This window comes from Falco biarmicus, chromosome 6 (assembly GCF_023638135.1).
Source record: "Falco biarmicus isolate bFalBia1 chromosome 6, bFalBia1.pri, whole genome shotgun sequence".
Taxonomy (NCBI): Eukaryota; Metazoa; Chordata; class Aves; order Falconiformes; family Falconidae; genus Falco; species Falco biarmicus.
The window spans coordinates 83,104,690-83,130,201 of record NC_079293.1 but is presented as its reverse complement, the minus strand read 5'-3'; the positions used below and the strand labels follow the sequence as shown (position 1 = coordinate 83,130,201).

General features: G+C 37.1%; 1 protein-coding gene across 4 annotated transcripts in view; it reads right to left on the bottom strand.

Annotated features, from left to right (window-relative positions):
- The window catches only part of RYR2 (ryanodine receptor 2), a 434,578-nt gene that overhangs the window by 217,924 nt on the left and 191,142 nt on the right, over positions 1–25,512 (bottom strand). For all 4 annotated transcript variants that reach the window (XM_056344321.1, XM_056344323.1, XM_056344322.1 and 1 more), the window contains exons 9-14: positions 15,508–15,582; positions 11,756–11,912; positions 5,790–5,954; positions 4,110–4,231; positions 869–1,052; positions 51–186 (exon numbers count right to left, since the gene is read on the bottom strand). In XM_056344321.1, coding sequence (XP_056200296.1) covers positions 51–186; positions 869–1,052; positions 4,110–4,231; positions 5,790–5,954; positions 11,756–11,912; positions 15,508–15,582 — 839 coding nt within the window. The remainder of the gene's footprint in view (positions 1–50; positions 187–868; positions 1,053–4,109; positions 4,232–5,789; positions 5,955–11,755; positions 11,913–15,507; positions 15,583–25,512) is intronic.

The following is a 25,512-nucleotide window of genomic DNA, read 5'->3' as shown; positions in this document are numbered from 1 at the left end:
GAGTATTAATTTGAACTAAAACAATCCAAGTACCCCATAACATGCCTTACCTAGTAATTCATACAAAGAATTCAAAATAGATTTCCATGCTTCTCCAGCTTCCTTCCCAGCTACATCTGCAAAATGAGCTGCACTGCTGTATACATTCAAGCGATCAATACATTCAAGCACAAGGTTGATCATACCCTAAAAATGAAAAGGCTCAGATTGTCAGAGGAAAAAACAGTACTGTTTAGATGCAAACACATAAGGTTTTCAGAAGTCTAGGAAAACAAAATATAAAAGGCAGGATATGCAAAATACAAGTATACCTGGAGTCAGACAAGTGGAGTCAAGCAATTCCTACAGAAAAGTTTCTTTGACCGTGAGAATAAAAAATTACCTTTTAGGATGGGCAAAATAAAAGAAAAAATAAACAGTATTCCAGACACAATTTTAGGCAAGTTTCTATTCTGGAAGGCATTTAACCATCTGATTAAGTATCTGCCTTAAGTCAGGCAGCTATCACTACCAGAAAAAAAAAGACAATATTAAACAAAATATTTAAATCAAGCTTATTAAATCTTTCTGCATCAAGAGATTAAACTGTAACGGAAGAAACTAATTCACACATAAGGAGTAAATTATGGTTAGAATTCAAGGCACAAGGTCATATTAATATATCTGATTTTTTAAAAAAATGCATCTCTTTAAATATACAGGAAAACCACCAGATCTAAAGTGATAAATGTAGCAAAGAGTTTGCCTCTTACAGAACAAGAATACCACTACAAACATACTCCAGATTAGATGTCAACACTACAGACACTGTGAAAGAATACTTGCAGACAACATGGTGGAAAATCAGGAGTAAAACTGAGAGCAGTACCTCTTCCTGGAAGAGGTTCTGTCGATTCTTCAGTGCTCGGAGCCTGTTTTGTTTGTTTTCATGCTCCAAATGTTCATCAGGGGGGTGAAAGTAGCCTATCAAGTCCTGAAGGCTCAGATTGACTGACTCAATAGGCAAATCGACGGTGGAAGACTTCGCTTTCTTGCTGAGAGCATCAAGGCCCCTACAAGAAGATGCAAAGTCTCCTGAGTCTTGGAAATTAATTATTTTATCATTTAAACTCTTTATTGGTTTAAAAGCAAAGTTTGTTTAGATGCCAAAGCTCAATTCATTTTCTGACAGCTACGTAACTTCTCAAAAATTATTTATGTCTGCCCCATTCTCCACTTAATGATCCACCCCTCCCTTCCCAAACGTGATCTGGAAGAACGAAAAATGTTGTTTCTCTTAAAATTTATTGCAATGCAGAAAACATATTTTAATATTCTACCTACACTTTTAGCAGTATCAAGAGGCCAGACCAAAAGATGAAGATATTGTAAACCAGTTCAATGCATCATAAGGCTGGAACAGACGGAAGTCCAAGAACCAGGCCTACAGTGCCAGGGGGCCCAGCCAGACCATCCAGGCTCTCAAGTGTGTCTCTAACCTGTTCTCAAGTCACCTTCAAAGCCAGAAGATGTAGCTCATCCACACCCACTGTGCCAACACTTCCTTAGCCTCTTTGTTTCCCTAATACACAATTCCAACTTGGATTTGCAGTAATCTATGACCACCATTTCCTAGAAGAGCAGGAGCAGACTGTTCTCATCCATGCTGCACCTGCCCTTTGCTTAGCTGAATCCCCAACAAACCCCATATTCCAATTTTTCCCAGCAGTGCTTTCCCTCAGGACCCCTACTATACCCTCCTTCATCTTTCTTAGAACGCGGTTGTTGCAGCTGAGACCTCACCAGCGCCATGCAGCAAGTGGAAGGCAAGGGCTTTCCCTCGCGGCTCCCTGGCTCCCCTCAGGAAGGCGGGTCTACCCCTGCTGGGGGCTGGAGGATGCCCGCCAGAACCTTCTGGAAGAAGCAGGAAGAACCATGAGGGGCAAAGAAACGGGAGGTGCTGAGGGCCTGCGAACATAATGCCCATCCTCAGGGAGGAGGGGAAAGGTGTGGAGGAACCTGAAACTCCACAGGAGCCAGCCAGGGCCCTGGAGCGCTGGGAGGGGAGCAGCCCTGAAGGCAAGGGCCCACCCTGCACACAGCGGGGGAGAGCAGGAGGAGGGGGCTCATTTGACACTCATGTTTTCTCTTGTGACTCATCCTCAATTCTGCAATTGTAAAAAGAATTTTTTGCTAGCATATGTCTGAGAGAAACCCGGCTATGTAGCAAAGAGGTTTACACCGTGCCCGTTTATGCTGACAGACCACGGAGCTCCAGCTGGCAGAGGAGCCCGCCATGCCCACAGCGGGCAGCAGCTCCGTGCTCATCGCACTCACATCTTTCGTTGGAGGCACCCAAAGCCCCCAGCAACCTGACCCACCGCCACCCGTGCCAGCCCTCGTTCCTGAACTGCCTCCCGCCCTGCTTGCTCCCGGGATTCCTCTCCAGGCCACGGTACAGAGCAGAAGCCCTGTTTTATAGTCCGCTTTTTGCTGGATATAGACAACAATGATAAGTTTTGTTGTGTTTTTTGCGTTTGGTTGTTTTTTTTTTCGGGGGTGGGGGGGGTGGGGGTGTGATTGGGAGTGTTTTGTTTGTTTCTTATTTTTTTAAACTGGCACATCACTATTTTCACCTCAAATGGTGAACTAGGGCTCGAAACCACCTAAATTTAGGAAAGAATATTACCTCAGTACAAATATTTACCACTGAAGAATAAAAATCCTCTGGAATAAATAATGCAATGTTTCAAGAAGATAGCTACAAAATTTATCTTTAAAACTTAACTTTTATTGTGCGCATGTTATCTGAAGTGCAATTTTTGTAATGATTTTTTTAAATATATGTTATATGAAGTGTATGTTTTCTACTGACTTCATGGGAGAGAACTGGCACACGCACTTATGAGAATAATTTTGATCCTCTCCAATTCAGCTTTATCTTCTTGGCATAACGTCCTGCCAAAACTAAATTTTTAAACACTACCTTGGACTCCCTGTGCACTCCACAAAAATCTGCACTGTAATTTACTAGTACCTTGATTTCTGAAACCTTATCATTAAATTGCCTTTCTCTGTCCTTATCTTTTATGGCATTCTTAGAAGCTTCTAAGAAAAAGTATTATGTACAAAGTGACCTAGGGTTTGCATTTCTTTTGTTTTTTAAACATAATACAGTAGGCAATTCTCCTGACAGGCGTTTTTCTCTGTTGTTATTTAAGTACCTGGGTAAACATTTTTGGAAAAAACTTGGCATGTCTATGTCTTCAGCTGTGCACTGATTTAGGGCATGGTTGCTTCAGGTCAACATCTCCCACACTGTCTTCTCTTGTGACAAATAAGTTCCTATAAAATCGCTATCATTCCATATAGTCTTACCGCATAGAATCCTTTCCAAATGCCAGTTACACTGATGAGAGGGGCCTCTCATCAATCACTGAAGTCACAAATGTTTGAGAATTAGCATTTTATCAGTGTTATTTAGGAGGACATTTGGAATAGGAAGATAAATGCAAATTAAATAAATCTGGCAATATTTTTAAATGGTTAAAATACTATAAAATAAAACATTTATATGTTGCAAAATATTAAACAAGTAGCGTCAAAAGGGAACAAATAAGGAAAGTGTAGTGGGAGGGCAGAAAGAAGGTGTCATTAAAACTTTTGAGAAAAACTTCTTCTTGGCTAGGAAATTCTTCAGTACATTTGTGTCTTGTACAAGCTTGTACTTACATGGTTATCTCCTTTTTCCAGGTTTTTCAAGGAAGAGCACTTTTAAAAACCATACTTAGAAAAGAAAAAGCCAAATGATACACCACATGACTTACAGCAAATTTTGGCAGGGAAAAGTCTCTCTTTTATGGTTGATTTGCATTTTTAATATGTTTATGCATTTAAATCAAGGTTGTACAATAAAGTAATATTAGAAGACAGCGAAAAGAAACTGACCAATACCTCTCAAGGTAAATCTCTGCTGATAAAACAAAGAATTGGCATAAAGTCTGGTTTGAGCAGTATTCCTCTGGTTTTTAAGAGGGCTAGATCATTCATTGTTGTGTTAATAACACTTCGAATAAAATAAAAGTGGAAAAAAAAATAAAAGGGATGAAAAGATCATTTCAGAAGCACACCTTATAAACCTGTTGAAAAGGAAGACTGTACTACGGATGACACGTGCTGTACGGGATTCTTCATTCTGAGACCTGGACAATGTTAAACCATCATCCATGTGACCTTCATGGTGCATTATTGCCTGCAATACAAAAATAAAAATCAGTCACTGCAAAATGAAACATTATTTACGAATGAGATGTATGAAAACTCACATATTAAGGCAGGCTAGGAAACGATGATGAAGTCACATACCAAAAAGAAATTTTAATTATAACCAGATAATCTCATATTTCACTTCCTCATGTCCAAGGACACACTTGCACTGAGCCAGCAGGTTCACTGCCATAATAATCTCAAAGCCACAGCTTCTGTAAACAATATAGTCTATTGAAGAAGAATAAATAATCAAAGGTCTAAGGGTTTTTGTTTGTATTTCTTAACCTTAAAAACAGTTCCCTTACAGAGCAACACATCCCTAAAGTACAGACAACATCAGAACAGGTATTCTTTACTGGTCCTGATTTTCAAGGATATTCCTAGCCGCCTTTTCTGACTATGCCTTGAATCACTACCAATAACTTACAGTTCTTCATATTTAGTTATCATGGCTCTGAAGCTATTCACATAAATATTACATAAATATTTTAAACTATTTTAGGTTAAAAAAAAAATCATACACACAGACAAAGTATTTATATTTCTTAAATTACTAAACTATTCCATAATGTATCTTATTTTGAATTATTTATTACAGTGATTATACTTATTATACTAAGTCTTATAATCACTACAATTTCACATGTATGTAAACATTGTTTCCTAAATATATAATATTTTCATATAGAAAATATAGAAGAATTCTAAAGAGAGAAAAATAAAGTATATAGAAAAGTATGCATGTGTGTATACACACACTCGATACAAATTACTTGTGTGTGTGTATACATATGCATATATATATATACATATAAAATCATAAGGCATGGCCTTACAAGTATAACAGATGCTGCTCTAGCTTTGTAGTTCTGGCATGTAAAAGAGTCATAGAAAATACTACAATGTGGATAAACATGGCATTTTATTTTATTTTATAAAAGAAGGGTAAAACTTTTTTTCCTTGTTGAGAAATAATTTCCTGAAAATTTAAACATCTACAAAAAACACTAACACAAATACTGCTTCTGGAAGATGTGGGAAGTTGTAAAAGAATCTTTTTCCTACTTTATTACGCTGAGTTATCTTTTCACTTGGTCATGGTGGTTCTATAAAAGAAGAAATCCCTCAGAACTGAAGACTTGAATACTCCAGCCCAAAAGGTAATACGCTTACAACATGGAAAGAAAAGACTTTGAACTAAAAGCCTCCTCAATCCAAACTAGAGCACACTGAAAAAAGGATTTTTAGCATATTCTACAGGCTATTACTAATATTTTAGTTTGGCGTCAAGTATATCCTGATTTATCAACATTTGTGGGTTAACGTCTACAGGCTAATATGCACTTTAGTTTTCAGTTTAAGAATTCAGTACATCACGTGGTTTTTCAATATGTGACTAATAAAAAGCAACCTTTCACAACGAAATAAATACATGCTTAAAATGAAACCCTGAAATTAGCTCTCTCCTGTAGTTCCTTTCATTCCCCAACCCTGCCCTATAAGACTGTGACTGAAGGAAATGCCGTCCAATTTACACTCACCTTCCGCTGCACAGACCCCATTCTTACAGACTTTGCATCAGCAGACTGGTATGTGAGCCATAAGCCTGTATCTACGTGTTGTATGAAGCATATTGAATCCCCGTATTTTATTTCAGGTGCTCCCATTCCATCCACCTCTTTTCTTGTCCCTATGTCTAACTTTTCCTGAGGAAGAACAAGAAAAAAAAGTTATACAAGAACAATAACCAACATGTTAATATTTGCATAAAATATTAAATACTAGGCAACTGTCTAGAACAGGACCTAAAAAAATACTTGAGGTCATTCTTTAATGAAATTATTTAAAAATAGCAGAAATGTCACCTTCAAGTTAAACATTTAGGGAAAGATGGAGAAAGAGATCCCATTGACACAGAACCCTAGCTCATTACAGTAGGAGAGCCAGGCGTATTCACTTCACCTGCCTAGGAAAGAACTAGGATCATAACTGGCAGTACATGTCATTACTGAAACATAAAAGCTGACAAAACACCACCAAATACATTGAATTCCCGACATGAACCAGGCATTAACCTCCAGAAACTTTTTCTTGGGGATTCTGGGGTTTTTTCCAGCCTGGAAAAGATGAGTACCTCCCTACAGTTTCTGTCACGGAGAAATGGCCTTTAACCTACCACTGCCTATCACTGCCCAGCAATGGGCTTAGCATTTCCTGAGGGAAAAAAAAATATAAATAAATCCATTTCTGCATGTTTGTGACCAGCCTGTTGACATGCTGTAAAAGCAGAAGGGCACGACCATGTTATCAGTCCAGCTGGTGTCCTATACAAACAGCAGCTGTTTCAGGAGAGGAAATTTAGTATCCAAATACTCTAATTTGTAACTGTAATTTGAGGTGTTGCCCAATATCTACCTCTTCTAAGAACCAATTCCTTCCCCAAAGACATCCATTTGTAAGCCAAACAGCCCACATGTCCTGGTTCACGGCAAATCATCCATTTAACCTCTCCAAAAGTATGTGGTTTGACCAGCTGATATACCTCACCTGCTGCACTAGCTGGTAAATCCAAAGGTAAGTATGAAAAAACACTTGTTTCAAAGGATCAGTATGTATCTCGTTAACTGTAGGAAGGATGTTAATGTAATTATGCCCAAAACTTCTCAGGGACTGGTGCAGTAACTCCCTGGATTCTGCTTCTATAGATGCTCACACGTGCCCAGTAAGAAGCAGCTTAATTTTCACCACTGCTCAAAAAAATCACTTGTGCGAATTCAGGGTGCAAGGTGATCCCCTTAACCAAGCACAGCTTCAACCTTCTCTGCTCGTACTCATCAGCAATAGAGGACAAGTCACTTCGTTCAGTTCCTCAGAGTAACGTTAGGAATAACGAGACAAAAACTTCTACATGTCCTGTCCTACTACACACAGGAAAGAATACAATGATTACACCATCCACGTGTGCCTTGACCATCTGGGGAGACAGCTTCACAGTGAAAGATGACAAAGACTGGGGTTTTTATATGAGCAGAAAACAATCTCTAATTTATTAAAGGATTTTTAAAAGCATTTATTAAGTAAAGGCAAATGTCATGTAACTAGATTCTCGTCCTACAATTATAAATGCATTTTGAAGCACTTAAATAAAAAGTAAAAAAATAAAATTACCGAGATGAAATTGATACCTTTCATAACGTTACACTTCCAGACATAATATATTGATAAATTCAAATTAGTAAACTGTTTCTGGATACAGACGTTAATTTCACTATCTTGTAAATGCCCGATTCCTTAAGTGCTGAAATTCTTATTAAAATCTTGTCCACTGATACATGGTAATAACTGATTTATAAATACATCTGATGCCAATTACCGAGTTATTATGTGCTTCTTTTATCAATTAATTATTTTGCTCATATCATTTCTCTAAATGTTGTATTCAACTCTTTCAAAGCTAGCACAAATAATGTGGTTGTAGTAATAGCTGGAAATTGAAAAGCTACTTATAATAGGACATTGCACACAAACGATGTTACAGGAAAAAATAAATCAGGTCCTGCCATCACATGAAGAAATGACAGCCTGATTTCAAGCTCCAGTCTTCTGAATTATCTTCATAACTAGAAGATAGTGTGAACCTGTGTGAACATACTGTGCTTCTACATTGTAAGATTTTCTTTTCTTCCTCCTAGCAACTAATTCTTAAGACAGGAATATATGAATTCACAAATTTTCTCATAAAGCACTGTCAATAACATGAGGGATTATTAATTTAAAATACTATTCCGTACTTTCTTTAAAAACCACTGACTGTAACAGAAATTGAAGGGGTTTGATATTGAAATCTTCATTCAAATTAGAATTAAAGTTAAATTTACTTAGGGTAAAAAACTGCAGCACCAATAATTTGCCAGACAAGATCTCTGCCCTCACCTATGTAAGTCCAGTGACAACTCTGTGTGTAGGTTTAGAGCCCAGACTGGATTTAATCCCATTCAATTGAGCTCTTTTTTGCAGAATAAACACAGCAGCCAGGAAAGCATAAGAGTTAGATTAAACATAGGAGGGAAATGGAAGCTAGGGGATGGTGTAGGGGCAGCAGAGCATTCATTTGGAAGCTTTGAGACACTGAGCCTTTTTTAGGGATCGAAGAAAAACCACAAATTGTTTATAAAGTGAAAGATTTGAATGGAATGCTGGATTCATGCCAGTAAACAGCAGGCAGTGGAGAAAGAACATGTAATGAATCAATCCTATCTACTGTAAAATAGTTCAACAGTGAAAATCAGGATCCCAAAAACATCAGAAATCACCATGTCACCATTTGATAATTGCATATTGGTATAGGCACTACATGATGCAAGTTTCCAGCCCACTACATCCTTACCATAACCTGCCACTACATAACCACCTGCTAATTCTTCCTACAGGATATTTACAAAGAAAAGCTTCAGTTTTATTTGCAGTCTAGGCCTATTCTCAGACCATCAACTTTTTCTAAAATAATAATAATAAAAAAAAAAGACCAAAACTCTTCCTTCATTACACTGGAACAAGGAGAAATTTTTGGGTTTTGCAACAGTCAGTAAACAACCTCAGTAATGCAAAGCTACAAGAATGCACTGGAAACAAACAAGTTTATTGAACATTGTGCCAGATTCTATCCAGAAGGATGTGCTCTTTATAAACAGCTTTTATTCCACGCATACAAGAATACAAGCAAATATTCCCACATTTGTTGTGGCCCAAATGGACAAAACAATTATAAATGGTTTTAGATTAATGTGGAAAAAAAATATTCTGAAGCCTTGCTTTATATGTGTTATTTCACTGCAATGTCTCTGTTTCATTCCTTATAACATTCCAAAATTGATGCTCATGATTAAAGCTTGTTCTTTCAATTTTATCTGTTTTCATCTGACCTGACCCGTACCTTCTGTGGCATACTTTCAGGGTTGACCTTCTAGCAGATCTCACTGACTGGAAGAAGTTAATTTGTGACTGCTTTTTAAGATTATATTATTATATTTCCTATGAAATTTTATAAAGAAACAGGTGAAGGTATAAAAATACAGGCCATAAAATGTTATTAAAATGGATGTACTTCTGTCCACTGGTAAAGACTGGACAGAAAAAGCAGACTTTGTACAGAATGTATAAATATTTCTAAGTCAGTAAAATTACCTTATTTCAGTGGAAAAGTGAGATTAAGCTAATGCTTTTTATCAAAAAGAACCAATATTTAGCAAATGTGAGAAAAAAATCCACAGAACGTAAATCACTACAAATTCAAGTCTATAAAAGAGACGTATGTTTGCAGAATAAATTGTAGATACCTGTGGACATCCTGTGCTGAGCAGAGCAAGACTCCAAAAGAGAAAAAAAGAATTTTCTGAATTTCAGATGTTGGAAAGGCTAATATAATTCTCATTTAATGCTAGGTATTAGGGTAATACATAATAACCAGAGCATAAAGCCCAATTCCCAGACAAAAATGAAGACACTGTTAGCTCTTCAGAATATCCATCTCTTCTGAGTGCTGTTTGGCTTGTGATGTTTTTAACCTTTCACATTTCTTTGTTTTGCTGAGATATTTAAAGAATTTTAACACATAAGAAGATTCTGATCTAACTGTTTGATTCTGTATCAAGATATTGTGTTTTCGGGGAAAAAAAAAGTATGTGTCTGTGTTACTTTGAACATCTGAAAAAGTATTCTGGTTCATATAAGACATTGTATAAAAAAACTTGAACTTTCTTGTTCTCTTCTGTTTATTTTCAAAATGCAGCACTGGCAAGCTAATGGGTTTAAGATGATGAGTAAAGGTGTCTGCAAATAATGAGGTTAAAAACAATAAATGTTGAGCATTTACATTTGCATCTGAACCTTCAGATTTACACAGGAGAGATTTTCCGTATTTTCCTTGCAAACATTGAAGCTACTTTTCATTTGGAAATGGAAATTATTATCTACTCACATACCTGAGGGAACTGAGTCTTTAACACTGCAAATAAGGGTATTCTTTCCCCATATCTGACTTTGCTTATCTAATAGCACAAGTGTGGTCTTCATAATTCTTCCTTCCTCTACTTTTCATGTAGTGGAAAGAAGAATTATGACTGTGGCAAAAAGGGATGAAATTGCTATAAGAAAGACCTAGCAACTTGGCATACTCCCAGCTATTAATGATCTATATTCAACAGTGAAGATTAGGGGCTGCCACTTATCCAGGAATAATTATTTTGGGCTAATTACACACAACATCACGAGTGAAACTTTGGATGGTTTGTCCATACATGCTTGGAGGAAAAGACCTCTAAAGCTTCTTACCTTATTTGCAGAAGCCTTTCTAGGGCTGCTATAATTTTGAAATATCTATTTAATGCTTTTTGCCAGAGAGAGAAGTCATCTTAAAATTTTTAATGCCTGTATCCTAACAAAGTGAAACACAACACTCCTTTAAGAAGTCCTAAGCAGGAGACTGGACTCATCCTTAGCAATGAAGAGCAAAACACATACTCCTCCCCTGTGGTATCTCCCTAATTCCTTCCAAGTAAGTCTGTAGCTAAAATGAATGTTGATATCCACAAAATTAACTTTAAGTACAATCTTCCAAACTTCCAATTTCTTTGAAAATCCGTATTTGAATATCAGTAAGATTGTATCTGTCATTTACTGATTAGCTTATAGACCCCTTCTAAGATACTCTCATGTTACTTCAAGAATCAATTACCATAACATGTTTCTACATGCCTCAAAGACTTTTATCTCTGCTCTACTCAGCACAGAATAGGTTTGGTCACTGAATGATAACTAAATCAATAAATGTTAACTTGTAGGACAAAACTACTTCAAAATAGAAATTCTAAAAAATACTTCCAAATAAGACTTCCAAGTTCAAGTTGAAGAAAACAAAGGAAGAAACTTCAAATAGAGTATTTTCTAATCTCCAAAACGCATGTGTATAAGGTATTAAGAAAATTCAGACAAAGCACCTTCTCCATATCAACAAAAGATACTCTCTGGACTGCTAACAATTCTTGCCTTCAAGTATTATTTTTTTTTACTAAATAATCCATGTAAAAATAGCTCACAGTATATTGTTCCATTCTTTTTGGAGTAACCCCTGCTGAATAATAATTCTTGAGAATCAATTAATTAATTATTTCATCCTCCTTGCTTCAATGGAGAATAACTGTTAAGATCTATAGTAATTGCAACAGGAATTCCCCAATACAGTTGCACTGCATTGTCCTAAAATATTGAAGTATTTCTACGTTACCAGAGTGCAAAAGTCGATATACTTGTTTTCAGGTATATATTCATTTCTTATCTTCCCAAAGAGAAAAATAATTTATAATATATAAAGTAAATGCTAAAAAGAAGTTATTGAATAATTATGTTTACTATTACCGTATATTTTAATGCAATAGGAAATACCTAAATCTTGCTTACAAAAGAGATTAGAATTACTACTGGTTATATTAATGCTGCACTGATTCCATACCTTGGAAGACCGAAAACAGAATGCCGTAGATTTTACATCTGCTTTCTCTTTGTCTGTAAGAAGAAGACTCTTGTCATCCAGGAGACTTAAATATTTTCCTGTTGTTATATGCCTTAGTCTGAATGGCTGTCCCCATCTAATGTGGCTGCCACTCCACCTAAGAAAGTTCATAAGGAAACATTTGTTTTTTTAAAATAAAACATAGTTTTTAACTACTGGCAAAAATATTTTCAAGTAAGTTGTACCACCAACTAGTTGGTAAAAGGATAAAATTCTAAATGTCAAATTATTAGCAAGAAAATGGCTTCTTTGTGGTTATCTCCAATAAAACCATTCCAATAAATAATCTTGACCCAGTCATTTTCACAGGCTGCCTTGCTTCAGACTGAATTCCTCTCTAGGGAAGATACAGATCCCTACGGAAAAGGAGGCTTGTGCTGCACCCAAGGAGCTTAGAACTTTCAGTTCCCTCTCCATTTCACCTCCCAGCAGCCGAGTTTGTTCACTTTCCCAGAGCGCTCTCCTTTCAGCAGTCAGCACACTCCAGGCACACTTTAAACAGTGTGCAAAAAACCCCAAATCAGTTAAATAAATAAACAAATATAAATAAAAATAATCTTAAAATAAATTTTAAAAACTACTACGCAAAGGCTGGCCAAGATTCTTCATATTCTATAGGAGGAAATGAAGGAAGAAAGGCTAAGATTTTCTATCTAAGCTCCCCAAGAACACCCGAAGGTGAAATACAGGTTGCTGGTTTCTAACTTCTTGCCTTAAACTGAAAAGTCAGCTCTTCTGTGCTTCCTGATTAACTCCTGAAGATAAACTTGTATTTGGGTTACTGAAGACAATGCATTTCACAAAGCCTTCTCAGAAGGCTTCTCAAATATTCCTTTGATTGGAAAATTGGCACAGCCAGGATGTTTTCCTGGATCTTCAAAATACTTTCTTCAGCCTTATATTTTCAAAAATTTACGCTTTAGATGCATGTGCATGTTGCTTTTTGGAGAGGAAATCATACCTTTATTTTATGTTTGCAAAACGCCCATCATAATGGAGCTACTACTTATTGCTGAGGTTCTGATGTGCTTCCACAAATACTAGTAATTCTCTACATTTACTGTGGCTTGAAATAGCTTAAAATTATCAACAAATGTTCACATAGTATCAATGAAATATACAAAACATCCTTACGAATTTAACCTGATTACCCATATCCGAATTTTGTATTACTGCATCTTCTTACTTGCATTTAGTTTCAGGTACAGCATTTAAAAACGTAAAAAGTTTTTATGCAAATGTTTTGCATATATTCTTGTACAAATCTGAAAATCCCTTAAGTTAGCACTTAAACAGGTTTAAATAATATTCATTTTCCCTGACGCATACATGTAGCAAATCAAAGCACTTACCTATTCAATATAAATATCCATTTGTTTAAGCGTGTCTTCTCAGAGTTGGCTATACTGTATGCAAAGTGTGCAGAACCAGTGTGGCAGGCAGGAGTTTTTAAAATGCAATAGCAATACCGGGCTGCTGTTTTGTAGCAGGATTTATTATACTTCGCTAATTAAACTTCTATATCTTTTTAGTTACCATTTTTAAAGAATCCAAAAGAAAGAAGGGGGTTTACCCCCAACTATTTGTATCCAAAACAGTGTCACCAGCAGGACCAGGGCAGTGCCCGTCCCCCTGCGCTGGGCACCGGTGAGGCCGCCCCTGGACCCCTGTGTTCAGCTTTGGGCCCCTCACTGCAGGGGGACGTGGAGGGGCTGGAGCATGTCCAGAGCCGGGCAGGGGGCTGGGGCAGGGGCTGGGGCACCAGCCTTGTGAGGGGTGGCTGAGGGACCTGGGGGGGTTGGCCTGGAGAGGAGGGGGCTCAGGGGGGACCTCATCTCTTTCTACTACTACTTGAAAGGAGGTTGTGGGCACATGGGTGTTGTCTCTTCACCCAAGTAACAAGGGTAGGACAAGAGGAAATGGCCTGAAGTTGCGCCAGGGGAGGTTTAGATTAGATATTAGGGAAAATTTCTTCACCAAACGGGTTGTCAAACATTGGAACAGCCTGCCCAGGGAAGTGGTTGAGTCTCATGACAGTCACAAATCTCCGCTATCATATTTCTGGATCTGCTAAAGCACATCAGCTCTGCACCTTTCCTATTATGGGCCATGCTGGGGAGCTGCCTTTTTCTCTAGTCTGACTTGATTTTCTCTTGTACCAATAAGAAAAAGTAAACAATACATGTAGGGCAATTGAGCCATGCCCCCAGTTCACACCTGCAGGATAGGAAAAAGGGCAAATCACGTGCACTTACAAGAAAAGCCTTTTGAGCAGAAAGTATCTTGTGAAGCCATTTCTGACTAATAAAAGTTATTTTCTGCAACATGAGAATATGATCCCTGCCACCTTTTGGGAAAGAATGCAATGCTAAGCAATAATATCTAGCATTCCAAGGCAGGGCATCCCAAGAGGCAGTCTGCACATGCAGACTGGCCCAATTTCTATGAGTTCTCCCCTAATAAGGAGAGTTCAGAAACAATGATTTCTCCAGAATTATATAAAATCAACAGAATCAACCTTATATCTGCAGTCATTCTAGGAAGGACTAGAAGTGATGGAGGACTTCAGGCATGGATACACTTAAGTTACAAATTGAAGTACTGGCATCAACAGTAATGTGCCTGCAATTTAGCAATGAATTTATATAGCTATTAGCATACCATGCAGGAAAACAGGGAGGTGACAGACTTGTAGGAGAGAGTGGTAGTCTTGTGATTTTATTTGGGTTTTTTTTTTTCCTGGTAAGAAAGTCATGTTCCTTAAAAAGAAAGACTGCCGCTACCTTTGCTTAGTTGTTTTGATAGTTCTCACACTTTTTCTCAGTCATATATGTTCAAATGTTTACACTTGAAAAGTTTGGATGCAATGACTGCCAAAGTGAGATAGTTGTAACAGAAACCTGTAATTTCTCAAATCCACATGTTGCTTCAGTACCACTGCTTATTAGGGAAGTACACGTAATCAGAAAAGTAAAAAGGCAGAGATCCTTCCACAGTTTCCTTCTTGTCACTTAAGCACCCTCGAGGTCAATTTTAGTCCAAAGCAAAAATCTCACTGCCCTATCAATGACATTTAACATAATCCTATTAAATAAAATGCACACACAGAAAACAGCATCATTAGAACATAACCTTTCCCAAAGCTTCCCTGATTTAATCTCTAAAAAGCAATCATTTATTAGTCACTACAAATTTTATCACAAGCACATACTGTAATACAACTTAAGTGCAATTTTACAGTGCAATTACCTTAACAAACAAGGCAAGAATTTCTTACCATCATTCCAACACTTCCAACAATGCAAGGTAGCATTTTTTTTTCCTGTAAATTTTTGCCTTTGACTTCCAAATGGCTTAAACAAGTTATGGGGTGGCACACATGAACTGTTATTTTTAAGGAAAACAGTTCTGATTATGTCACAGATCTGTTAAAGATGTGAATTGTAAATTCGCTGACAGCTATAACAACTTAAAAAAAAAATCAAAATACATATACACTGCACGTGTCTAACATCCACTCTACAGGAAGACCTTAAGTTTTTCATGAAACTGATATAGAGCACTTTTTGAAGATTATTTTAGTATTATCACTCTGGGTTTATAGCTATCAATCTGATTTTTATAGGAACATTCTTATTATACAAAAAGTGCCCTGCAAACAGACTTCTTTTTGTGAGAGAGATTTTACTTACGCAACTCTTAGAGTCTCTAGTCGCCAAAGGGAACGAGCATGAATTGACACAGCGCCACCTTCATAATGGACAGTTCTGGGAAACAAGCAAAGGCACAGACTAAATGCTCAGCTCTGCTGGAAGAAACCGTATTTGTTTGTTCATTTAACTACATCTCTCATTTTAAGACTGAGAAAATAATTATCGGAACTGTCAGATTCAAACCCATCTCTTATCAAATATACCTTCAGACTTAGTTACCCTATTTTGTTTTAATTGTCTTTAGCATCCATTATTGTGATATTCATAACAACGAGATTTATACAGTGTTTGCTTAGATATCTTTCTTGTGTTTTAAGGATAGGGAATCCAGGGAGAAAAAAAAATATAAAAGTCAATAGCCTGATAAAAATATTTCTAGATTCTAATAAATAATAAATGCTGATAAAGATCTGTGATCACTGCATACATCCCACAAGAAAGGCAGTGTTTTCTCAGAGCTTATACTATTAAAATAACCACACAACTTACTATATTGAATTATGAAAATTCACTTATTTGACACTGTATTTTATTATCATAGCACCTGAAGTTTCACAAACACACTGATACAGTCTTCACACATCTGTTAACAGATTCCTATTTCCAAATTTTATTATTTAATGACCCTACTAGTTCCTCCATATATCCATAAACCTAAGTGCTTCTAAAAAATAGTCAATTAAGCCTAAGAAAAGGTTGGGTGTTTTTTTCTCCATTATTCTATACACAGGTAAGTGATTTATATATGATCAACAAAATGTTTTAGCTTTATGGTCATCAAGAGCCCTGAATAGATAACCTGACTTCTCTTCAAAATAAACACTGAGTAATGTGGTGAGTATTAGCACTGCCACTCTAGACTTAGGGAGTCATTCTCTGGACTGCTTCTCACCTGCACCTTTATTTCTGCCCTAAAACACTGCCAGAATTTAAAAATCTAGGCCTTTCCTTTGGGAAAAATCAATACAGAAGTGCCTTATGCAAGGTAGTGCTGTCGCTATGGTTATCAGGTCAAGCATGTCAGGGAACAATGCCAAAGAATGGCCTAGTTTTATGGACCCTGGAAAACCTTATGGATTGAGTAAATGGGATCTTCAGCCGACATCAGGCACTGCCAAAAATAGCCAGAGAAATAACTTTAGGGAATATTAATATTGAATTTGTAGGCATTCCCCATTGTTTATTAGTAGCAATTTTTGGAGGACCACAACTTTGGAATCTGGTGCATAGTACTTACAAGGCTTTAGCTTCCAAGGTCCTCCTGTGGGTGTAATACAGACAGACTGAATGCTTAACACAGAGGAAAACCCGGCATTGAAAGAAATGGTTCAAAACCAAAAGAAATAGTAAGTTAGAATATATTCCTCAGTACTGTTGACAATATGAAACTACAGATATGCTAAAATTCATCTTGGAATATGCTAAAAAGTATAAGGAAATAAAGACTCCCAAACTTCACGAAAGAATGAAGACAAACTAAAGGGGGAAAAATGAGTTCAAATACAAAATAAATATTGCTCACTACAATTATAGAACCACTCACACTGAATACTTGTGACCCATGCATAAATAGAAGCCCTGGCACATTGTCCACCTACTAAAAAGGAGTTACAAGTGCATATATAAACATGTACAAAATCCTCCCCTTGACCTTATATCCAGTATTTTCTCCACGTATTAGTCATTTGCTGCAATGGTTGTGGTGCTAGGAGCAGCTGACAGGTAAAAGTCTCTCATATCTCTCTCACAGAAAGGAATGAAATTCAAAGCCAATTTTATTTTTTATTGAAATTGATCTTCATTGTCATTGGGTTTGTTTGTTTGCTTGTTTGTTTTTTCAAGTCAAAACATTGGGATTATATCCTGGCTTATTTCAATATGAACCTCACTGACCAAAATGCACACAGTATTCCTGCACTCGCAGAATAAAAAAATTCAACAATTTTTTGCAGCAGTTTTAAAGTCATTAAATTTATGAGAAATCGGGTAAAAGCAAAGGCTTAAATTAATCAGAATATTTCATTTTTAAATTGGTACCTTATTACTTTTCAGGAATGAAGTTCCTTTTCACAGTGGAAACCTGGAAGCTGTCACCAGTTTCTCAGTCTGAGTACTCTTTTGAAACTAGCTTTAGATTACACATAGCAGTTGTGTCAGTGTAATTTTAAACATCTAAAAAAGTGCCCATTGTGAACTTAAAAGAATGGCTTCTCATGGGTAAAGTAGTGTTCTTTTATGTGACTGTCCATCCATTATTTCCTTTCGCTGTTCTCCCAAAGGGGAGTTATGTCTGGGAATGGCCATGTAAGATGAGAAAATGGAGAAGAGATAGAAGAGAAGAAATTCTAAATATAAACATGTGATTTGTTTCCCAGAAGAAATAAAAAGCATCCTAGGAATGTCTCTTCCATATGAATGAACGGGTACAGTAGCAACAGAGGGGGGGAAGGCAGAAAGACAGTGATAGCACTTTAGGCACAACAGTCAAAAAGGCAGTAGCAGCAAAGCCTCAGCAAAAGAATAAAGGACAGCAATCTGGAGGGGGACTGAGAAGGAGCTGGGGACTGGAGGGCTAGGGATCAGGGATCCCTACAGGAAAGCACAAGGGGAAGCCCAGAGACTGGGTTTGAGCATGCAGCAGCAATACTTCTTATGGGCCAAAAAGAAGATACATGCTACAAAAAAAAAAAGTTGCCACAAAGCACTAGAATACGGTGCCAGCTCTTGTGTCTTTAGCTAGATACTGCCCTCTCTACTGAGAAGATGGTAAAGAAAAGGTGGCTTTGAATAAAAGATCTCTTCTTCGTTGAAGGAAAAGTCACTCTGCCTTTACCGTAACAGCATGCATACTAGCCATTGCCCCAAAGCAGCTGAATACATTCATAACCCTGATCATCTCATAAGTTTTTATTGTCTAATAAAATATGTCTTTAACTGTCTAAGAAATCCAAAGTTCATTTTCAATTCATTTCAATAAAATAAAAGAAGTAAACTGTTCTGTGATTGCTCCAACCAACTTCCTTAGTACTTGCTCTATATAAAAACATTATTTGATAGGATGTACCTAATTTCTTTTTATATACTCTTGACAACAGTTCAGTGTTGAAAAGGAAGTATGATTCATAACATTTTAATCCTTCCTGAAACTAAGACTGGTAAGCCATGTCAAAGACTGGTATTACTAGGTCAAATAAAACATTGCTTTTAATGACATTGTGAATAAACCACAAAAATTCTCTGAGTATCAAAGGGTTACTGCAGGCTTACATTGATAAGATGGAAAAAAAAAAAAATTTGAGTTGCGAGGTACAATGAAGATGCACAATACTTGCCAAACAGTGTGTGCACATTAAAAAACCTTGTTATGAAATTATGAGGAATGTAAATGCATGAGGGAAGTACAAATAACAGCAGAAAAAGGGAGGACAAGAGCTACAATGAGTGTTACCCTTCCCATGGAAAGCTCAAGATACCTTATACCTTCTAAGCCATATCCATAACCCTAAATCTTGACTTTTTTTTCCCCTATTCTTTCCAAAGCATTTTATTTGCATATTCTACACTTACGGAATAAGGCTATTAACCACTTTCCTTTTGAATGAAAATATCTATAAAGAATTCAGAGCCTTTGAGAATTTTCAGTTCTTTACTATAAACCTTAATCTAGTTAATTAGCTGGTGTGACGAAGTCTTTGTTTGCCTGACCTGTGCCTGGAAGTTACATTTAAAACATCATCCTTCTCCTGACTACGTCATTAATCTATTTAATTCCCCTTAATATAAACAGTCACTAGAGCTGGAACCTGCCATCTCACTGGTCTCACGGTGCTGGGGCTGCACTTGCAGCACCACAGACCACAGACAGCACACCCACACCCACCCCCCCATCCCCACCCACCGGGCACTGACCGGTGCTGCTCCCACCTGCTTACCCCGGCACCCTCCTCCAGCCTCCCCAGAGGTGATGTAGAGGCACAGAGATGGTAAACATCCAAAAGAAAGCTTGGTGTTTGAATCTCTCACCTCCAATTGCAATAAAGAATTAATTACACAGGTAGAAAATAGACTAGCACATATCAGAACCCCTGGAGAATCATTACTGGCTTCATATTCGTATTGAAGTATTGTCCAGCAGGGAGAGGGCAATCATTTCAGCAAATTCCACTGACTACAAAAGGGCATCAACTGAGGCTAAAATAAATTACATTAAATGACAATGATTCAATATTGCTGAAGTAGTATTGGTTCAAGAACCTGTAAATCCCAAGTTCCATAGCAATGAAATAATGGAGTACAACTCAGTAACATGGAGTGAATCGGGGTGCCATAAATATGGTATAAATAAAATAACAATATCGCATCTGGATTATATGCAAATGAACAGATCCAAATAAGATGTCAAAGTTCAAGTTACAGAAATTGTTCCGCTCCCTCCAACAACAGATTTAATTTGAAAGATCAGCCACTGAAGAGCTCGATGGATTTTTTTCAGATTAATTTATAAAAGCAAAGCACAACCATTTCTATTCAAGGCTTGTGTGTTGTTTTGGGCATGGGGGAAAGGTTATTGACCAGTGGTGGGTGAAAACTTGCTGAGTTCACATTTCAGTCATAAATAATTCTTCACAGGTGCCAGATCCCAGCTTTTCTGGGATACAACAGACCTCACGAGTTCATAATGCCATATGAAAGAGTGCATTTTAACTGTTGAACGAGAACAGTATGGAAAGGAAAGTGAAAAGGAGCTGAGACTGGCTAAGTCACATTGATTTTGACTTTCAACACTTTAAAACCCTGTCTATACATTTCTGAGCCTAACACAAAACATTCAGTATAATACACAAAAGCCTTAATGTAATACGTTTAACCCAAAGAAACTCTCAAAGGCAGGAGTGACAGAAGTGCTGAATGACAAAATTAAGCTCCACATAGACATTCCCTCATGAAGGCCTATTCTGACTGGATCGTTTGTGAAACTGGAGTCTGTGCCACCTCAGGTGACGCTTCACAAAAGCCGGGAGCACTTTGCTCTCTCTCACAGGAAATTTCTTTCTGTTACAATATATTTCTGAAGGGTCCAAACTGCACCACAGCCACCACTTAAAAATATTGTATTGCAAATCAAAATGCAAATTAGTGGCAATAGGAACATTCATGGCCCCCTTCTACACTGGGAACTATGAATACTCACAGTCCTACTCCTGGACTTCTAAAAGCATATTAATGACAGTGGTACAATAAAGAGCAAGCACCACAGCCCCCAAAAAAACCCCAAATAATTTTGATTACATATTTTCACTGCTATCTGCCACTACTTATTGGGAACTTCCAAAACAAAACAAAAAAAAAAACCCCACCAAAACCTAAAACCGCAATAAAACCCCTGCAAAGCAATTAAAACATCTACAGTTATGCTGTACTGTATTAATATGTATTAATGTATTAATTAATTAAATGTATTAATAAAGTACTGTATTAATAACTAGCTGACACTTTTAAAGGAAAATAAAAATGACACACATAATACAACAACATCAAAAATGTAAAATAATTCCTCTTAACTGAACAGTAAAAAAAGGGGGGCAGTGAACCAATGAAACTGTGATGGGGGAAAAATCAGCGTGTTTCTTACAATACTTTTTAAATCTTTGCTGCACAACCTCAATTTATTATGAACATTTCTTGCATTTTTTTGTAATTAAAAGACTGAAACAATGGTAAACAATTTCACAGAAGCACTTCAATGTATACCTGCTCTAAATACCAGCTTCCACCATAATTAGAATAAATTTATTCATTTTATTAATTCTTTCGATATTATAAATCCACAAGTGAAGACTCAACACTATACCACTTCTGTCAGCTCACATGATGGGAACCAGGCCACAAACCATGTGGGCAGAGAGCGGAGGAAGAGTTGTCGAGATAAATACAGCTACTGTGCTGCTGTAGAAGTTTCCCCTGGCTTTGAAGTTAAATAGAATCTAAGTAACCACCAGAACACCGAACTGATTACGCTAATGCCTTCTTTTGTATATCTCTACCTATATTTATTTTTTAATCTACCTGGAAATGCTTCTGAAATTTGAATTGAAGAGCTACAGAAACAACGCTGCAAATTTAGGTCCAGTTTGCTATAGATAAGGCATTTTACCCAATAAAAACACAATTTAAGGATTCTGTGCACAAGGCTTTAAATACTTCCTTAAATCAGCAACGTACCTAACTAGCATGTGCAGTAAATTATATTCAATCCAGTGAAGCTGCACATACTTAATCTTTTGCCTGTTCCTTTTTTTGTTATTCATTTGGGTCAGAGTGAGTGAAAACTACCAGGATCACGGCCACTCTGCTTGTGGTAGTTTTAAACAAAAAACCCCAAACAAACAACCCTATTTTTTTCTAGCATAATATCAAGTAAACCAACATGCTACCACAACCATCTCTATTTGCACTGCTTCCAACTGGAATGTGTTTTTTAATTGCAAAGCAAACTAAGTCTAGCAACTTCAGGGAGAATCTACTTACAGCTTCTTCCCAAGGAAAAATAAATTTCTGAGTGGATAGGAGCTCCCCAGCCTAGAGACTCTTGTGTGGTGAACAGGCCACTACAATTATTAAAACTTGTTTTAAGGTTTCTGATTCCAGCTAGATTGATTTTTATTTTTTTTTTTTGGAGGGGGGGGGGAATAGTTCAGGCAATAAAATCCTATTTTACTATTTTTCTTGAGTTACTACTGCAATAAACTGTTGATTAAATCAGTTCTCTGAGTCTCCCAATACACAAATACTCAAAGCAGTCTTAAACTGTAGTTCAGAGATGTAACCTTTGAATAATGCCTCACTGGTGTTACATCAAGAGCTAAGCACCTCTACATAAAAGGTAGCATTATCAGAGACAACTCACGATTTCTCAGCAATTTTTACCAAATTCAGCTAGGTAGCAGCAGCAGACCAGTTCTCCCAGATACCATCTTCACTGGGAATTTAAATGCACCAAGACACAGCAGCCTTGGCAACAGGTAGCCCAGCCACTTTGCCTCCGTGCTCTAACCCCATCCTACGCCTGCATCTGCTGGTGCCAGGGCAGGAGGTGCGTACCACTGAGACAACGGGGTACCACTGCCTGCAGGAGGGAGGGGGCAAGGGATGAGCCACTGCTCTAGCAGTCTGCAGCCCCCTCCCCCCAGAACTGAGGGGCCATGGCCAGAAGACAGTACGGACTGGGCTTTGCATGCAAGACCCAACACTATGGCTATCCATTACTGGCCAAAGGAACTTTCTGGATCTCAGTTCTTGGAGGAAGGCAACATGATCATCCTCTTAACCAGTCTTTCACCTTGGGCAAACACCTGCTTTGCCAGTACCAGAAGCTGGCCCTGAATGTTGCTTTTTTTTCCACTGCTCACTGTGCAATTACATCTCACCTCTCTATACCCAAGTCCCTCATCCACAAATACGATGATTCCACCCTACCTTCCAGTGATCACAGTAGCACAATTTAAGGATCACATGGAAGGACCCAGAAGCTCAACAACTAAGCAAGGAAACACAGTATGCATTCAGAAAAAATTGTGAGAGACAGAAAAGAATTTTACAGCCTTTTTATATGACTATTTATGCCACTGTACCAGGCTCTTCCAGCACAGATTTGGATGACCTTGCCTCGGAGGAAGCTTTGTTAGGTTCTGTAACCGCGAATACGGGATCTGCATTGTCACTGTTTTGCACGTTTCCCCTGTGCTAAATGTTCTTCCCCAAGATTATAAACAGTTTGAGAATGTGTGACTTCTGGTAATCTCTGGAAGACTTTTATACTCAAATTTATGTAACTGTATCAACGCTCTAAGAATAGAGAAAATAAGCAGTTATTTTTAGAAACTGCCTGGGAGGATCCTTCCCTTCAAAACAATTTATTCATTCCCAGAATTAGATACCAGGTGACACTCTAGAATAAAACTGTTATTTTAGGACTGTCTGATCATTTGTTTATTTGAAAATGCATAAAAGAGGAGGCCTTTGCAGAAAAAATTAAAATGAGATAGAGAATTAGTGAGTCACAACAGAGATGGAACTTCTCAGTGTTCCTTTACGCTGCCATTCTGCAGAGCAGAGCTGCTCCTCAGGCATACGCTGGAACAAAACAAAACCAAGCACAACCACCATAACCTATCACCAGGCTATTTCAAAAGGCAATGAAAGGATAATACATTATTATACTCCAAATATATAATCCTTTACCATGCCTTATGTGCAAAAGTTATGGAAGTTAACTTAAAATGAAAGCTAAAATAATTTATCTTACAATTTTCTGCCTGACAAAATTACCCATATTTTTAAAAATAATTATACCAGCAGTTAAATACCACCCATCTAAATAATTTTTGCATGAATATTGAAAACTGAAAGGAGCCACCAATTATCCTTTTAGATATTATTTTGAATAGGCAAGAGTCCTCTAATTAGAGATAGCAGTATAGAGGTTTTAAGTAATAACTGATTTACTAATAATGTAACAGGAGAAAGTGTGGGGCACAGAGTGGTTATACCTAACTCCATAAAATCAAAAGTAATTATAGAGTATATTCCAGGTTTATTAGTAAAAATAATTTAAAATACTTCAGAAAAGAAATAGAACCACAGAAAAAGAAAACATGAAAAAGAAAAAACCCAACTTATTTTTATTCTGTGTTAGTTTATTAAAGAAAGCTCCTGAACAACAAGATAAGTTCAGAAAATCAAGTCTGTTTTTTATGAAGCACTGAGAAGCAATGTTTCTCAGTATTGCTACCAGGAAATATAAAGACAAAGATATAGGTACTATTTGTTGTCTACTAGCTCTGCTTTCTTTGGGGTACTAGATGCATAGGGGAAAAGGTAGACACTGCAGAAAAAAATAATGGTCTGGACTGCTTACAGCACTGGTCTCCAGCTTAAGAAATGAACCTTATGCTTCCCATGTTACAGAGCATCATGTGCCTGTACAGGCAGATCAAACAATTTTTTTTCTTAACTTGCAACTTCATGTTCCTTTATTGCAATTTATATATAATGTTAGTCTTGTTGAAGAGAGGTAGATTTTTACTGTGTTCTTAAGTGTTGAAGTTCATTACTGAAGTGCTTGATTATCCTATAAATCTGCAATTACAGTGTAACTACAATTTTTAAAAGGAATTTTGCAGGATTTAGACCGAAGTAGGGGCAAACATTGAATCCTATTTATTTATCATCTCTTTTCGTCACTTTCAGGGTGAGGATAATAACAGTAGCAATAAACTCCAAGCTGTAATGGATCTGGCACATGGTAACTAAAAGTAAAACACAAAACGACCACATTTTACAACTCAGCATTTTGAAATATCTTCTGTGTTCAAAAATTATTCTCTTGTCTAAAAAATGAAAAATAGCCAGGAAGGGTTGGTTAGCAGCTGTATAAGAAAACTGTAATATTTTAAAAGTCCTGGAAGATTTTTGCTATATATTATGAGAGCTTCCAGTGTCTTGTTCTTACCTTTACCAATCAGAATCAAATAGAATAAAAAACACACTTGTATTTGCAAACCCAGAAAACTCATTTGGAAATGCATGAACAGCACTTTCTTTGTCATGGAAATGAAGCTACCCAATACGCTGCATTAAACAAACTATTCCAAAATCAACATTGTCATTTAGCAATCTTCCACCTGAAGGTAGGATTAAATCATATGATGCTGCCCTACTGAAAAGAAGCTTAGAGTATATTTTATTAGAGCAAATAAATAGGACTTTGATTCACCCATGTAATAACTCCACTGAAACACCAATTTCAGTGCCAGTCTTCTCATCATTTGCATTTATTAGTTAACTGAGAGATGCAGACCAAGCTGTATCACTTCTCTACTTCCATTCTAGGATTCCTTTAGTCAAGAAAATAACCATAAATTAAGTTCTAGACTACCATGACAGGTACACCTGAGCTCAATACCCAGATTAGTAGCCTTGAAG